General features: G+C 41.1%; 1 protein-coding gene across 1 annotated transcript in view; it reads left to right on the top strand.

Moving 5' to 3' along the window:
- Thbs4 (thrombospondin 4) overlaps positions 1 to 2720 on the top strand; it is a 40706-nt gene extending 37986 nt beyond the window's left edge. The window contains exons 21-22 of the mRNA XM_020155078.2: positions 1815 to 1954; positions 2494 to 2720. Of these exons, the coding sequence (XP_020010667.1) occupies positions 1815 to 1954; positions 2494 to 2555 (202 nt within the window). The 3' untranslated portion in view covers positions 2556 to 2720. The remainder of the gene's footprint in view (positions 1 to 1814; positions 1955 to 2493) is intronic.
- The last annotated feature ends 14081 nt before the right edge of the window (positions 2721 to 16801 follow it).

Below are 16801 nucleotides of genomic sequence, written 5' to 3'. Positions count from 1 at the left end.
AACTGCTGACCCAGCTGGGACATGCAGCTGAGGTGCCACCCACACCCTCCTAAGATGCCTGTGTAATCACATCCTAGTGCATAGTTCACACAGAATGCACCGAGCCCTTTCGGTCTATCTTCCCTACTGGGCCATAAACTCCATGAGAACAGCACCTGTATCTTTTTTATCCAGGTCTCCCCAGTGCATGGCACAGTGCCTGGCATGAACAATGCACAGCACAGACTCTGCTGAAAAGACTAATATGATCTGCCTTATTTCTTTATAGGACTATCTTTTTAACTAGTCACAGGTGTTACGATGGCTTAGGGTTACACCTTTGGAATTTAGACAACATCCTTACGTCTTCATTCCTCAAACTTTCAGATCAACACCCATGCCAACTTGGGTAGTACATTTTGGAGAGGTTGTAAGCAGCCTAATGGGAACAAGCACATTGTGAGGGTTACTTCATACTCTGGTCTTCTTTGTGACATTATGTCAAATGCACTCTGTTTGCTTCATAGTAAGAAATTGCCATGGCTGTCAGAGCAGCTCAAGCAGTAAGAGCGCCTGCCTAGTAAGCATGAAACCCTGAGTTCAAACTCTAATACTGACCCCCTAAAAAAAGATCAGAATGAAACAGTTTGGGGCTGCTGGAGTGGTTCAAGTGGTAGAGCACCTGCCTAGCAAGAGGCCCTGAGTTCAAGCTCAATACTGCCAAAAAAAATTTGACTGGTCATGTTCTCAGCCCTATTAAGCCTAATGGTCCTTTTTATAACAAATATTTTAAATGTCCCTCTTTTCTGCCCCAAAAGGAAATCATAGAAAATATAACTTACCTACACATACAATTTTATAAAAATCTCTCTGAGCCCTAACAATATATTAGAGAAATAAGAATAAATGAATATACAACAAAGTGATTAAATACCTGGGTACAACCACACCAGAAGACAAAATGAGACAGACACACCCACACCTGGAATCACTGTGCAGGTAACATTTAAATATGGACTGATGGGTCAGTGACTTAATATCACAGTGGTATTGCCAGTGGTGATAGGAAGTTCTAAAATGGTGAAGGATGCTTAATTTTCAAACAAAACAAAGTACTCAGTAGTTTCTATATTTACCCTGGAAAATTCAGTTTATATTAAAATCAGTGTAGAATATACTCTAACAAGGGGGCTCTGACTAAGCCCCACTCATTGCCAACAGGCTGTCCCCTTCCCGCACATCTAGAGGAACACTCCAAAAGTGTACAAAGGAAGGGCAATCTTTGGCCATTCTCCCCAGGGCATTGTAAGCCATCCAGTGACCCTGGCTTCTGTCACTCAATGCCACAGTGACAACCATATCTGTGAACCCCCACAGATGTCTAAAGCTGCTTATATGTGGAGTGCTGGCTCCTGTTGGGAATCACGGCTCTGTGATTCTCCCAAGTGACATATACCAGGCTAAAGGAGGAGCAGAAATTCTAAGCATGCTATCCACAAAGATAACACACAAGAAGATAAAGTCACAAAGTCCCCCATCTATGACATTGGGCTGTTTCTTTTCAACTCATCTGCAAGTATCTATCGAGCTTACTGTGTGTACCCAACATTATTTTGAGCCTTTGAAAGGCAAGTTGGGGAGATATGGACACACAAGTACTGCCCTTGGGAGTCACATGGGACGGGGACCAGATTCAGCACACTGCAGGTCGTGGAAAATGGAGTAGCAGAGTAAAGAGGCAGGTGTGTAAGTAGGAAGTGGGCCCTGTTCTCACCATGGGCACTTCACCCTGGGATAGGTTTCACCAAGATCCACTTTGCCTGTGTTGCCTGCAGGGTACGATTTTATGAAGGCTCCGAGTTAGTGGCTGACTCTGGGGTCACCATAGATACCACCATGCGTGGAGGCAGACTTGGCGTTTTCTGCTTCTCTCAAGAAAACATCATCTGGTCCAACCTCAAGTATCGCTGCAACGGTAATGTACATTCTTATTGCAATTACAATATTATTACTAAAATCAATCAAATAATGCCACTTATTTTTATAGCATGCTTTCTGGCTAAAAGCCCAGAGCTCATGCCACATGCTCATTGAAACCTGATATTCCCTGTGTAACAAATAAAAAGTAGATCTTGGTTTTCTTCTTTCATAGATGTGGAAATTGAAACCCATAGAATTTAACTGCATGGTTTAGCATTTGGGGTTCAGTAAGAAACTCAGTGAGGTTTAATTTATAGGCAGCCTTTATTTTCATATGGCTCACACATAATCGCAGACTGAAAGCCATTCTGCCTGCTAATTTTCTTTAGGGCCATGAATGAGCACCGCTGGGCTTTGAGCCAACAATTTGCAAAGCAGCCTGAAGTAGAAATGGCCGCAGGCCTTGTGGAGCCCCTTGAGCAGGCTGACATCGCCCTCTACAGGAGGCCTGCATAGCATGCAATGGGACAGGATTTGGGAGTGGAAGGAGACTTACTAACCAAGTTACTAACCAACTGCCTGTTGTTGTTGCAGACACCATCCCAGAGGACTTCCAGGAGTTTCAAACCCAGAATTTCGATCGCTTGGATAACTAAACCAATGATGCAATTCATAATTGCTTTTCCAAACATTAAGACCATATATTATATAACTTCCTATAATTTTCTTTATATAAAATGTGGCTTTCTTTTACCAGCCCAAATATATCAAAACCTTTTATATGAATGTGGAAATAAAAGAGAAAAGATGGTTTCTAACAAGTGTGACATGCAGACATTACTTACCTATGGCTCAGGCTTTAATGGCATAGATTGCTCTCTAAGGGATCCACAACGAATTTGCAGTGATCTTTTTTCCTCAGGTGGACAGTCTGTGCAGTTGAGCAAGTGCATGAATCAGAAGACCCAGGGAAAAGATCTTATCTGGGGTCACCTTAACCAGCCTCACAGAAAGACCTAATGATTGTACTCGCTTCAGCAGCCTCTTCATTCTGGGGAGAGAGTCACAGAAACACATGCCCCAAGCCACTTCCCTAGGAAGACTTGTTCCAACTAATTCCAGGTCAAATTTCCCTAGTTCTTTCTGATACTCTATATTCTATACACACACCTTCCATAGACTTCTCAGAGTAGTCTAGCACCATTGAGATAATTCTTAAACGTATCTATGTATTTGGCTCCCCCTAGTGGTAGGTAAGCTTATTGAAAATAACAGCCTGTCTTTTGGGGCTTTTTTGTTATTGTTTTGGTCATGCTGACTTTTGCACTCTGGGCTTTGTGCTGCTAGGCAGGTGCTCTACCAGTTGAGTCACACCACCAGCCCTGCATGCCTCTTAAGTAACATCTACAGCAGGTAGAGATGGGTCATTTAAGCCCCCCTACAAGTCAAAAAGCTGCTCACAGTCAGGCACTGGTGGCTCACACCTGTGATCCTAGCTATTCAAGAGGCAGAGATCAAGAGGATTGTGGTTCGAAACCAGCCCAGGTAAATAGTTCACAAGACCCAATCTCAAAAAAACACTTCACAAAAAAGGGCTGGTGAAGTGGCTCAAGGTGTAGGCCCTGAGTACAAGCCCCAGTACTGAAGAAAAAAAAAAAAGCTGCTCACAATACATGTACTACCTGTTAGAGTGCCAGTAGCTGTAGGTCTGTAGGTGCAAGGCCAAACTTGTCTAATTGATGCACCACCCTTCCTTACTTCCCAATTGTAAGCCAAAGATCCAGGAACATTTTTACAAGTTCCCCAGAAATTTAATTCCAAAGACTATTGCTAGGTAGTAATAACTTCTTCTATTCTAGAATTCCAAAAAGTATCTTAAATCATGAATGAAGAGTAAACACTGTTAACATAGTTTCTGTGATTTTAATAGTCAGGAAATATAATGGTGCATGCATTACCAATATGTGCCATGGAGGATTTCTAAACATCCTCCCTAATGTGTTGCCTTGTAATTCACGAATCTGATCTCCTACATCAAGATCGCAAAGAACCAGGCAGGGTAGCATGCACCTAGGGTCCTAGCTAGGGAAGATCGCAGCTCCAGTCAACCTGGGCAAAGACAGCATGAGACCCTTTATGAAAAGACTTAAAAAAAAAGGACTATGGGTATGGTTCAAGTGGTAAAGTACTTGCCTAGCAAACTTGAGGCACTGAGTTCAAACCCCAGTACCAAAAAAAAAAAAATCCCAGTGGGTGGGAGAACGCCAGCCTGTCCACCAAATGTCACTGCTGCTGACTACCTGGTCTCCCAGAGAGCCTGTTACAGATTCTCTCCACCATCTTGGTGCCACCACTGCTCCTCAACCTATGGTTGAGACATCCACATCTACACATCTTTCCCAATTCCAAAACCCTAGCAAAGAAAAGCAAATTCGCTTTGTTGGAGGTTGTCATCTCTCAATCATCATTCTTTTCTTCACTTTTTGTATCTTTAAAAAAGGGTGATTTCCTGAACACTCAGGTACTCCAGGAGCCCTCTAACCCACTCAGTCTTCTGCCCACTCTCATTCTATGTACGGTTAGATTATATCTTTATAGCTATTTTCATAGCTTTCCCTGAAGCTCTTAGCACTTTACCATTGGTCTGTGGGGAAGGTTACAGATCCTCTTCTTGAGGAATTTTTATTCTGATCACTGAAGTGTATCAAATACTGTCCACAAAATGTACTAATCCAAGAAAGGAAGACATGATGGTTGATCAGATCTGGTTAGGAGTCTGAGTTTAATTCATAAAGTATTCTGCAAGCCCAGTTCCTTATCAAAAGTGTCCTATGGCTCCCAAATTCTCCCATACCTGATACCTGAGGCTGGTAGGAAGAAGAGGCAGCCCACCCCTTCCTTGTTTTGGTCCTCCAGCCAATGACCAAGCATTTGCTCTGAGAAAGCAATATGTCCACAGGAAACAGCCGCTCACAGTTAATCAGTGCTTTTGTATCTATAACATAGACACATGGGCCCATGTCATGGACCCAAAAGGGAATCTAGAACATAATTCAACCTCCTTAGGACCTTACTGCATTATTGGGAAGACAAGACTCATTGTATATGCAAAATAATCAGAGGACAAATCAGGTTATTGGAAACCAGTTGAACAGCTGTTAGCTTGAAATTGGCTGTCATGAGAGTACTTACAACCACAGAAATTGGCAAACACTACAAATCAGAGTTCCACAAGGCTAGTTGTTAAACATTCCACAGCCCACAGCTGAGTGCACTACTTTGCCCTATTCCTAGTCATCCCTCTTCAATGTCTTAGAAGCTTTTGTAAGAAAAGCTTGAAGTTTTCAGAAGTTTTTGAAAAAGTTGTGAAAATCAGGAAGCACTTAAGAAAGGTTAGCCATGTACAACCTCCATGAATTGGCTAGCAGATATGGTACACTCACCCCCAAGTCACTCCCTGGGTTTCTTGGATACTTTTTATACTTGACCTTAGCATAGTAATTGAAATTCCTTTTAGTGTTTCACTGGGTTAGTAAGGTCCTCATTTAAATCTATTAGTATTAATGGCTTCAGGAGTTGGAGTGGATATCACTTACTCACCCACCAGTATGAATTCTTTCCGGTGCCTGGCCTGTCCTGACTCCTCACTGAGGGAATGGGAGGTGTGCTGGCGAAGAGGAGAAGCATGGCATTGTGGGGAGACAACCATAGCAGGTGCATCCATAGGATGGGAGGGAGAGCTCTTGGAACAGAGGAGGGGACTAGGAACATCAGAAAAAGGCCCATGAGCAGGTGCAGAAAGAGAGGAATAGCACATTCTGCCCCTGCCCAAGAGAGATAGAGAAAGCTCTTCCTTCTCCTGCCCAGGTGATTAGTCCTGCGTTTCATAATTATAAGTGATTGTGATTATCCACAGCTTAACTCTGGAAATAGTGATAGAGTCAAAGAGAGTGAGAGACATAAAGACTCCAATCACCTATTATTTAAGTATTTGTCTTTTATGGCCCAAATTAGGAAGATGAGTGAAAACATAAGTAGCAAATAATAATAATAACAATAATTTCATCCAAAGGTGAGGTTCATCCCAAATTTCTTGGAATAGTGTAGTTCTTTTATGGTAAAGATCTTTCATTTCTGAGAAAATCTGGAGGTAAGTATGGAGATGCTGAAGTAAGTCAGACCCTAATGTTTTGGGGTGGTGGTTGAGAGTTGTATTACTCAGCTTTCCATCACTGCTATGAAATACCTGAGCTAATCAACTTATGAGGAGGAAAGGTTTTGGCTCACAGTTTCAGAGATTTCAATTCATGGTGACTTGGCCCTATAACTTGGGCCTGTGACAGTGTACTACATAGCGGGAACATGTGGCAGAGGAGAACTGTTCACCTCATAGCATCCAGGAAACAAAGAGAGACAGGAAGGGGCTGGGGTACCAATATCCCCCAATGACCTAACTCCTTCCAATTAGGCCCCACCTCCTAAGAGCACCGTAGGCTTGGGGCCCACACCTTCAACACATGGACCTTTGGGGGATACTAACAAACCACAGCAGGAATTATCTTTGAATGTGTGATATTTAAAGCATCTGAAATATTTAAGAAAATTTGATGTATTAAAGAAGTCAATAAATTGACATTGTGATTCCAGTTTAAAATGTATAGCTGAGTACTTCATTTTAGACTGCACTTTTGGTCAAATATGTAAATAACATTGTGGAAGATAAGATAATTTATAACCTACCATATCTAAATCTAGTTCTATTTAGAAGAGTTATTTAAGTACCTAGGTAGGCTTGGTCAAACAGATGGCAGAAAAATTAAACATCAAATTTATAAATGCAATTTAAAATGTTTAAGGAAATTTAAGTTTGCAAATAGCATGAAACATTAATCAGAAGCTTAAAAGTGACTACAAATTTTTCTATAGAGTATCAAGTAGTTTTGTATCTTTAAGGAGTAATGAGATTTTTGAGCTGAACTTATAAATTTAAGGTTTTACAATTTATAACCTTAATCAAATATTAACTTTAAAAACCAAAGGCACCATAAATTGTGTTTTCTATGTACAAAAACTGCTTGTGAGCAAACCAACAAAAACCAGCACAGTGGTAGTCAACACTCATAGGACTTTTTAATTTGGGAGGGCTTGGGGAAACACATCCTTCACTCCCAGTTGTTCTGGAGCACAGCCCACCCCTTCATAAGAGGGGAAAGGGACCTGCGACTGTTCTCCTTGGCTCACCCAGCCACTGGCTGCAGAATCACCAAGTGGCTTGGGCTAGCCTGCTCTCAGCTCTCAAACCCCTTGCTGTGGTTTGAATATGGTTTGTCCTCACAAAAACTCATGTTGATGTTTTGTTCCTCCATGTAACATGCTGACAGGAGGGGCCTAGTGGAAGTCATGGGAGAAGAACCTGCATGAACAGGTTAATGATTTTCATGGTAATGAGTTCTTGGCTCATGTGAGGCTGTATTACTTACCATAAGAGCATCAGAAACCATGAGCCAAACTAGACCTTTTCTCTTTTTAAGTACCTCAGGTATTTCATTACAGTTAAAGAAAACTGACTAACGTGAGGGAAGGCATAAGTATGTACAGATTACTCCTGAGATGACTATGGGCAACACTTATCCGCATACTGGGAGGCTAACAGACTACAAGTAGTGCCCCACTTCTTTCTGAAGCTGTGGAGTTACAGAAGTCACCTACAGGTCTCCCTTCCACTCCCTCCCTCAGTGTAGATCTTTCTGTAGCCTGACAAGGGAAGCTTCATACTTCCTCTTGCTTTTGGACAATAAATTTTATCTGGTTCCCAGTGTTCTTTTATTTACTCCCCTCCGCTCCCCAAGCCCCACAACTTCCCTTGTGGGCTTAACTTTGGGTCCATGAAAGCCAGAACAGCTTGTAGGCCTAGCTGAGGTGAGCAGCTCAGATCCAGTGTCTGCCTGATGGAAGGACAGGGCCAGGAAAACATGAGAATGAAGGGGGTCATTGTCTGGAGGTGCTAGCCCATCACATCAGAATGACCTCAGATGCTGGTATCTGAAGAGTAGGCTCATCTTTGGGCATCTGGGGCCTACCTAAAAAATAAAATGAAATGAAATAGCCACCCAGGACACTGTTTGAAAAAGTCAGACTCATTGAAGAATGAAACCAGAGTGGCTCAAGAGACTGGAGGAAAGAGAAAAAGGGACTTTCCCCCCAGGTTGGGGTACAGAGGGTGGGAAGTCAGGAGTGGCTGTATCTGTCCCAATCCTACATGGCATGAGAAAGTGACAGATTCTCTGATGGGACAGATTGGGCCACTGTAGACAGGATGTTTAGCGCATTGCAGAGAACAGAAGCAAAGGCTCCTAAGAGCCAAGTCTGCAAGCCCACTTGATGGGTGCCACTGCAGCTATCTTGAGGCCACTGCACCCCATGTGGTGGAAGACCTGATTTCCCACAGGTACACCACATAACTAAAGAGCAGTGGTAGCCTCAGCAACCACCAAAGATACTGCTTAAGCTTCTGAAGCCACAGAAGCCCCAGAATTCCAGAAGGGGAGATGGGACTGAGGAAGGAGCCCCAGTAAGGACTGGCATCAAAGGTCAGCTAAACAGGATTCCAAGATGGCGGTTAGAGGGAAGAAGCAGAAAGTGAGCCTCCTATAGTGAAATCTTGGAGAGACACTGGAGACACACTTTGCAGGCATAATCACTGAAAAGAGGCATAACTTTGACTCCTCCACACCTCCTGCCGGCGCAGAGAATCTCCACTTCACCTTAAACGGAGAAACGAGGAGGGCCCCCGGGCCACCAGTGGCCGGCGCCCAGACGGCTTGGGAAGACGCAGACCAGGTGAGCTTCGCGGTACCGCGGTTCCCCCACAGACAAGCCTGGGCCAGAGCAGCATAGCCCCCTGGACAGACTGACCTCCACCTGGGAAAAAAAAAAAGAGAAACTGAGTACTAAGCAATAAGAACAGTTAAGACACGCTGGAAAGAGGGTGGGGCACCCTGAGGGCTGAAGATTGGGGGAAGGGAACCCTTCCCGGGACTGTAAATAAACAAGCCGGGCGGGCCGGAGAGCCTCTGGCAGAAGCGGGGGTGCGTGCCCAGCAACCAGGAGCGGGGACGCTTGTGAGAGTGGCAGAGGGAGGAAAACTCCACAGGAGAGGAGGGAAGACCCACTTCCCACGTGAACTGTAAACAAACATGGCGGCTGGCAGGAGCAGCAGCACCGCCCAGTAATCAGGAGCAGGAAAGCTTGTGAAAGTGATGGTGGGAGAAAAACTGCACAGGAGAAGGGGGAAGACCCACCTCCCACATGAACTGTAAATAAACATGCAGGCCTGACAACGCGAGTACAGTGTTACTTTTCCCAGTGCTTGGAAAGGGGAAAGCTTGTAGCAGAGGCTCCCGCTCAGGAGAACTCTGAGCAAACAAAGCCTGTGGGGCCAGGTGAGTGCTAAGCTCACCCCAGAGATCTGCATAAATAACGCCTCCAGCAGCAGCAGGCTGAGAGCAGCAGGCAGGCGAGCCACAGTTGCAGATACCACTCTCAGAACTGTCTCCAGACGCTTTTTTTTCTTTTTCTCCCTACCTTTGATGAGAGAACAACTGAATTACACCTGCAAGCCGAAAAATTTACTGAAACTGTATTGCATTTGAACTTGGGACACTTGGTGGGGCTTTGTGTGTGTGTGTGTGTGTGTGTGTGTAGTTTTGTTCTACTTTATGCATCCCCTTTGATGAGACAACTACAGAACAACATCTGAGGCACCACCTCCAGGAATGGAGACTGAGACGGACACCCCAAATTATTAAGACTGAAACTGCATTGCATATAAACTTGGAGGTTTTTTGGTTTTTTAGGTTTTTTTTTTAATTTTCTATTTTCCATTTTATTTCAATTCATTTTTATATATAGATATTTCTTTCATTTACTTATTTTTTATTTTTTTATCTTTGATTTTCAATCCTCTCTCTGTCTCTCTAATGTCTGTTCAGCTTACTGTTAATTAGTACACTAACAATCCCTGTTTATACCTTTGAAACTTTCTTGTCTAAAACCTTGCTCTGCTTTCTCCCTTTTGTCTATGTATTTGTTTTCCTTTTTTCTTTAACTTCTAGCTTTCCATCTCAGCTCACCCTTCCATTCTAATTACCATTGTTATTATTACAAGCTAGAAAATACTTAATTATACACAGTACAGGGACAATAACAACACCAAAGACAATGACGGGAAGACAGAAAAAACAGGGAAACCAGTTTCCCCACAGCAAAAAATTAGTACAGGAAACAGAGGGGAATGAAGAAAACAGGTACTCAGATACAGACTCCAACAAAATGAAGACAAACTATGCCAAAGGACCCAATGAAGCCCACAAGAATAATTTAAAAGAAGACATACTACAAGTACTCAATGAGAATTTTATAGAGATGATACTGGATAGGGTCAACCAAAATGTACAGGAGACACTCAAGAAATTCCAAGACAACAAAAATAGAGAATTTGAAAAAGGAAAAAAAGAAATAAAGGAAACCATAGAAGCACTGTATAAACACCAAAGTGAAAGAGAGAACATGATGAATAAACGGATAAATGAACTCAGGACAAAAATAGACAACATTAAAGAGGAAACCAGCCAGGATATGGAAAACCTCAGAAAAAAGAACGAAACAGAACTGCAAAACAAAACAGAAGGCCAATCCAGCAGAATAGAACAAACAGAAGTCAGAATCTCAGAACTTGAAGATGAAATGGTAATTAAAGGAAAAACCGAAGAACTATTAATTAAACAACTCAAGACCTGTGAAAAGAAAATACAAGAACTCACCAACTCCATCAAAAGACCAAACTTGAGAATCATGGGCATTGAAGAAGGAGAAGAGGTGCAAGCAAAGGGAATGCGTAATATATTTAACAAAATAATAACGGAAAATTTCCCAAATCTAGAGAAAGATATTCCCATACAGATGCATGAGGCCTCCAGGACACCAAACAGACCAGATCAAAATAGAACTACCCCATGACATATCATCATTAAAACAACAAGTTCAGAAACTAAGGAAAGAATATTGAAGGCTGTAAGAGAGAAAAAACAAGTAACATACAAAGGTAAACCCATCAAAATCACAGCAGACTTCTTCTCAACAGAAACGTTAAAAGCAAGAAGAGCGTGGGGTGAGATCTTCCGGGCACTGAATGAAAATAACTTGAACCCCAGGATACTCTACCCAGCAAAACTATCATTCAAAATAGATGGAGCAATAAAAGTCTTCCATGATAAGCAGAAACTAAAACAATATGTGACCACAAAGCCACCACTACAAAAGATTCTGCAAGGGATTCTGCACACAGAAAGTGAAACCCAACTTAACCATGAAAAGACAGGCAACACCAAACCACAGGAAAAGAAAAAGCAAGACAGTAGAGAGTAACCTCAACTTTTAGGTATACACAATCAAACCTTCAAACAACTAAAACAACTAAATGACAGGAATCACCACATACCTATCAGTACTAACGCTTAATGTTAACGGACTTAATTCACCCATCAAAAGGCATCATTTGACAAAATGGATTAAAAAGGAAGATCCAACAATTTGTTGCTTACAGGAGACCCATCTCACCAATAGAAATAAGCATATGCTTAGGATGAAAGGCTGGAAGAAGATTTACCAAGCCAATGGCCCCCGAAAACAGGCAGGAGTAGCAATACTTATCTATGAAAAAGTAGACTTCAAACCTACATTGATCAAACGAGATAAAGAAGGACGTTCCATACTAATAAAAGGGGAAATAGACCACAAGGAAATAATAATCATCAATCTGTGTGCACCCAATGTCAATGCACCCAATTTCATCAAACATACCCTGAAAGACCTAAAAGCATATATAAACACCAACACAGTGGTTGTGGGAGACTTTAACACCCCATTATCATCAATAGATAGGTCATGCAAACAAAAAAATCAATAAAGAAATCCAAGATCTAAAATATCAATAGATCAAATGGACCTAGTAGATGTCTACAGAACATTTCATCCAACTTCTACACAATATACATTCTTCTCAGCAGCCCATGGAACCTTCTCCAAAATAGATCATATCCTAGGGCACAAAGCAAGTCTCAGCAAATATAAGAAAATAGAAATTATACCTTGCATACTATCTGATCACAATGCAGTAAAAGTAGAACTCAACAACAAAAGTAAAGACAAAAAACATGCAAACAGCTGGAAACTAAATAACTCATTACTTAATGAAGAATGGATCATCGATGAAATAAAAGAGGAAATTAAAAAGTTCCTGGAAGTCAATGAAAATGAAAACACAACCTACCGGAACCTACGGGACACAGCTAAGGCAGTCCTGAGAGGAAAGTTTATAGCCATGAGTGCATATATTAAAAGACTGAAAGATCCCAAATCAATGACCTAATGATACATCTCAAACTCCTAGAAAAACAAGAACAAGCAAATCCCAAAACAAACAGGAGAGAAATAATAAAAATAAGAGCTGAAATCAATGAAATAGAAACCAAAAAAACCATACAAAGAATTAATGAAACAAAAAGTTGGTTCTTTGAAAAAATAAACAAGATCAATAGACCCCTGGCAAACCTGACTAAAATGAGGAGAGAAAAAACCCAAATTAGAAGAATCAGGAATGCAAAAGGGGAGATAACAACAAACACCATGGAAGTCCAGGAAATCATCAGAGACTACTTTGAGAACCTATATTCAAATAAACTTGAAAATCTTAAAGAAATGGACAGATTTCTAGATACATATGATCATCCAAAACTGAACCAAGAGGAAATTAATCACCTGAATAGACCTATAACACAAAATGAAATTGAAGCAGCAATCAAGAGTCTCCCCAAAAAGAAAAGTCCAGGACCTGATGGATTCTCTGCTGAATTCTATCAGATCTTTAAAGAAGAACTGATACCAACCCTCCTTAAACTGTTCCACGAAATAGAAAGGGAGGGAAAACTGCCAAACACATTTTATGAAGCCAGTATTACACTTATCCCAAAACCAGGCAAAGACACCTCCAAAAAGGAAAACTATAGGCCAATCTCCTTAATGAACATTGATGCAAAAATCCTCAACAAAATAATGGCAAACCAAAATCAACAACACATCAAAAAGATTATTCACCACGACCAGGTAGGCTGCATCCCAGGGATGCAGGGGTGGTTCAACATGCGAAAATCAATAAACGTAATAAACCACATTAACAGAAGCAAAGACAAAAACCACTTGATCATCTCAATAGATGCAGAAAAAGCCTTTGATAAGATCCAACATCATTTCATGATAAAAGCTCTAAGAAAACTAGGAATAGAAGGAAAGTTCCTCAACATTATAAAAGCTATATATGACAAATCTACAGCCAGCATTATACTTAATGGACAAAAACTGAAACCATTCCCTCTAAAATCAGGAACCAGGCAAGGATGCCCACTATCTCCGCTCCTATTCAACATAGTACTGGAATTCCTAGCCAGAGCAATTAGGCAAGAAGAAGGAATAAAAGGAATACAAATAGGTAAAGAAACTGTCAAAATATCCCTATTTGCAGACGACATGGTCCTATACTTAAAGACCCAAGAAACTCTACTCAGAAGCTTCTAGACATCATCAATAGCTATAGCAAGGTAGCAGGATATAAAATCAACATAGAAAAATCATTAGCATTTCTATACACTAACAATGAGCAAACGGAAAAAGAATGTATGAAAACAATTCCATTTACAATAGCCTCAAAAAAAATCAAATATCTAGGTGTAAACCTAACAAAAGATGTGAAAGACCTCTACAAGGAAAACTATACACTTCTGAAGAAAGAGATTGAGGAAGACTATAGAAAGTGGAGAGATCTCCCATGCTCATGGATTGGTAAAATCAATATAGTAAAAATGTCTATACTCCCAAAAGTAATCTACATGTTTAATGCGATTCCCATCAAAATCCCAATGATATTCATTAAAGAGATTGAAAAATCTACTGTGAAATTTATATGGAAACACAAGAGGCCACGAATAGCCAAGGCAATACTCAGTCAAAGAACAATGCAGGAGGTATCACGATACCTGACTTCAAACTATATTACAAAGCAATAACAATAAAAACAGCATGGTACTGGCACAAAAACAGACATGAAGACCAGTGGAACAGAATAGACGACCCAGATATGAAGCCACACAACTATAACCAACTTGTCTTTGACAAAGGAGCTAAAAATATACGATGGAGAAATAGCAGCCTCTTCAACAAAAACTGCTGGGAAAACTGATTAGCAGTCTGCAAAAAACTGAAAGTAGATCCATGTATATCACCCTATACCAAGATTAACTCAAAATGGATCAAGGATCTTAATATCAGACCACAAACTCTAAAGTTGATAAAGGAAAGAGTAGGAAATACTCTGGAGTTAGTAGGTATAGGTAAGAACTTTCTCATTGGAACCCCAGCAGCACAGCAACTAAGAGATAGCATAGATAAATGGGACTTCATAAAGCTAAAAAGCTTCTGTTCATCAAAAGAAATGGTCTCTAAACTGAAGAGAACACCCACAGAGTGGGAGAAAATATTTGCCAACTATACATCAGACAAAGGACTGATAACCAGAATATATAGGGAACTTAAAAAACTAAATTCTCCCAAAACTAATGAACCAATAAAGAAATGGGCAAGTGAACTAAACAGAACTTTCTCAAAAGAAGAAATTCAAATGGCCAGAAAACACATGAAAAAATGCTCACCAACTCTAGCAATAAAGGAAATGCAAATTAAAACCACGCTAAGATTCCACCTCACCCCTGTTAGAATAGCCATCATCAGCAACACCACCAACAACAGGTGTTGGTGAGGATGTGGGGAAAAAGGAACCCTCTTACACTGTTGGTGGGAATGTAAACTAGTACAACCACTCTGGAAAAAAATTTGGAGGCTAATTAAAAAGCTAGACATTGATCTACCATTTGATCCAGCAATACCACTCTTGGGGATATACCCAAAAGACTGTGACACAGATTACTCCAGAGGCACCTGTACACCCATGTTTATTGTGGCACTATTCACAATAGCCAAGTTATGGAAACAGCCAAGATGCCCCATTACTGACAAATGGATCAAGAAAATGTGGTATCTATGCACAATGGAATTTTATGCAGCCATGAAGAAGAACAAAATGTTATCATTCTCTGGTAAATGGATGGAATTGGAGAACATCATTCTGAGTGAGGTTAGCCTGGCCCAAAAGACCAAAAATCGTATGTTCTCCCTCATATGTGGACATTAGATCAAGGGCAAACATAAAAGGGAATTGGACTTTGAGCACATGATAAAAGCTTTAGCACACAAGGGAGGGGTGAGGATAGGTAAGACACCTAAAAAATTAGCTAGCATTTGTTGCCCTTAACGCAGAGAAACTAAAGCAGATACCTTAAAAGCAACTGAGGCCAATAGGAAAAGGGAAACAGGAACTAGAGAAAAGGTTAGATCAAAAAGAATTAACCTAGGAGGTAACACCCACGCACAGGAAATCAATGTGAGTCAATGCCCTGTATAGCTATCCTTATCTCAACCAGCAAAAACCCTTGTTCCTTCCTATTATTGCTTATACTCTCTCTACAACAAAATTAGAGATAAGGGCAAAATAGTTTCTGCTGGGTATTGAGGGGGTAGGGGGGAGAGGGAGGGGGTGGAGTGGGTGGTAAAGGAGGGGGTGGGGGCAGGGGGGAGAAATGACCCAAGCCTTGTATGCACATATGAATAATAAAAGGAAAAAAAAAAGGTCAGCTAGGTGAGCAGAAAGGGGGACATACTGAGGGCAGGGAACTGGGCTCTGCTCAGCCCTAAAAAGAGGGGAAGAGACAGAAGAAACTAGAGAAGAAGACACAAGCTGCTGCACCAAAAGGGCCTGAACTCAGGGTAGGGAAACAAGCCTTAAGATAGCCAGGGCTGCCTCCAGGTCTGCATTTCCAATTCCAAAATGAACTCCAGTCACCAGAGGCAGAAGCAGACAACCCAGACCCACATGCAGAGATGAGGAGTGGGCAAAGCACACATGTCATTCTCAAATAAAATTCCTGAGCATAGAGGAATACTAACAAGGGTTAGTATAAAATTAAGAAAGTTCCCAAGAAACCAGTGAGAAGTTTGGATTGATTTGATAGAACATTGACTAAGAGAAGTACAGGCAATTAAACGATAGACGTCGATAAAAATTAAAACTGAATTAAGACAAACACCCTTCGTTTTTACCTCCCACTTCACACCAATAATGCTGGACTCCACCTGAGTCTAAGTTCAGTTTCTTGAACCACAAATTAAACCTGGATTATTTACCTTCTGCTATGTGGATTTGTTCTTACCAGAGGCTGAGTTTAGACCAGGCCATATCATTCTCCCCAAAGTGCCACAAACTTCCCTGAGCTGGTGCTCCAACAGCTGAGTGGTTGAGCCCAGGTCCCATTCCTGCCCTGGGGAAGTCCTGAGAAATCACAGCTTTGATCTGGTGTTCTCTGAAAAAAAGATTTGTTTCAATCCACTGTCCGAGCTGTGATGTAGCGCACATGTCCTCTTCACATGAGGCGTAACTTGGTCCATAATAGTAACTGTATACACTGTAAAGCACAGTAAGAAGTCACTGGTCAGAGCAAATGTGTCCACAAAAGAAGCTGAGTCCAGCTTAGGGTGAATATCCCTCACTACATTTGGGGTTTTTCTAGATAGTTGTTCACTAATTACTTATTTTATAGTGACTACCAGAGTAAAAAAAATATTAAATATCTAATGTCTAAGAAAAATGTATTTATGAAAGGAACACTTTAATTGAAAATTTTTTTCAATGTGTTATCTATTTATTACTTATTTATTTATTTGGAGACAGGGTCTTACT

Source organism: Castor canadensis, chromosome 6 (genome assembly GCF_047511655.1).
Source record: "Castor canadensis chromosome 6, mCasCan1.hap1v2, whole genome shotgun sequence".
Classification (NCBI taxonomy): Eukaryota; Metazoa; Chordata; class Mammalia; order Rodentia; family Castoridae; genus Castor; species Castor canadensis.
This window is presented reverse-complemented; position numbering and strand designations above follow the sequence as displayed.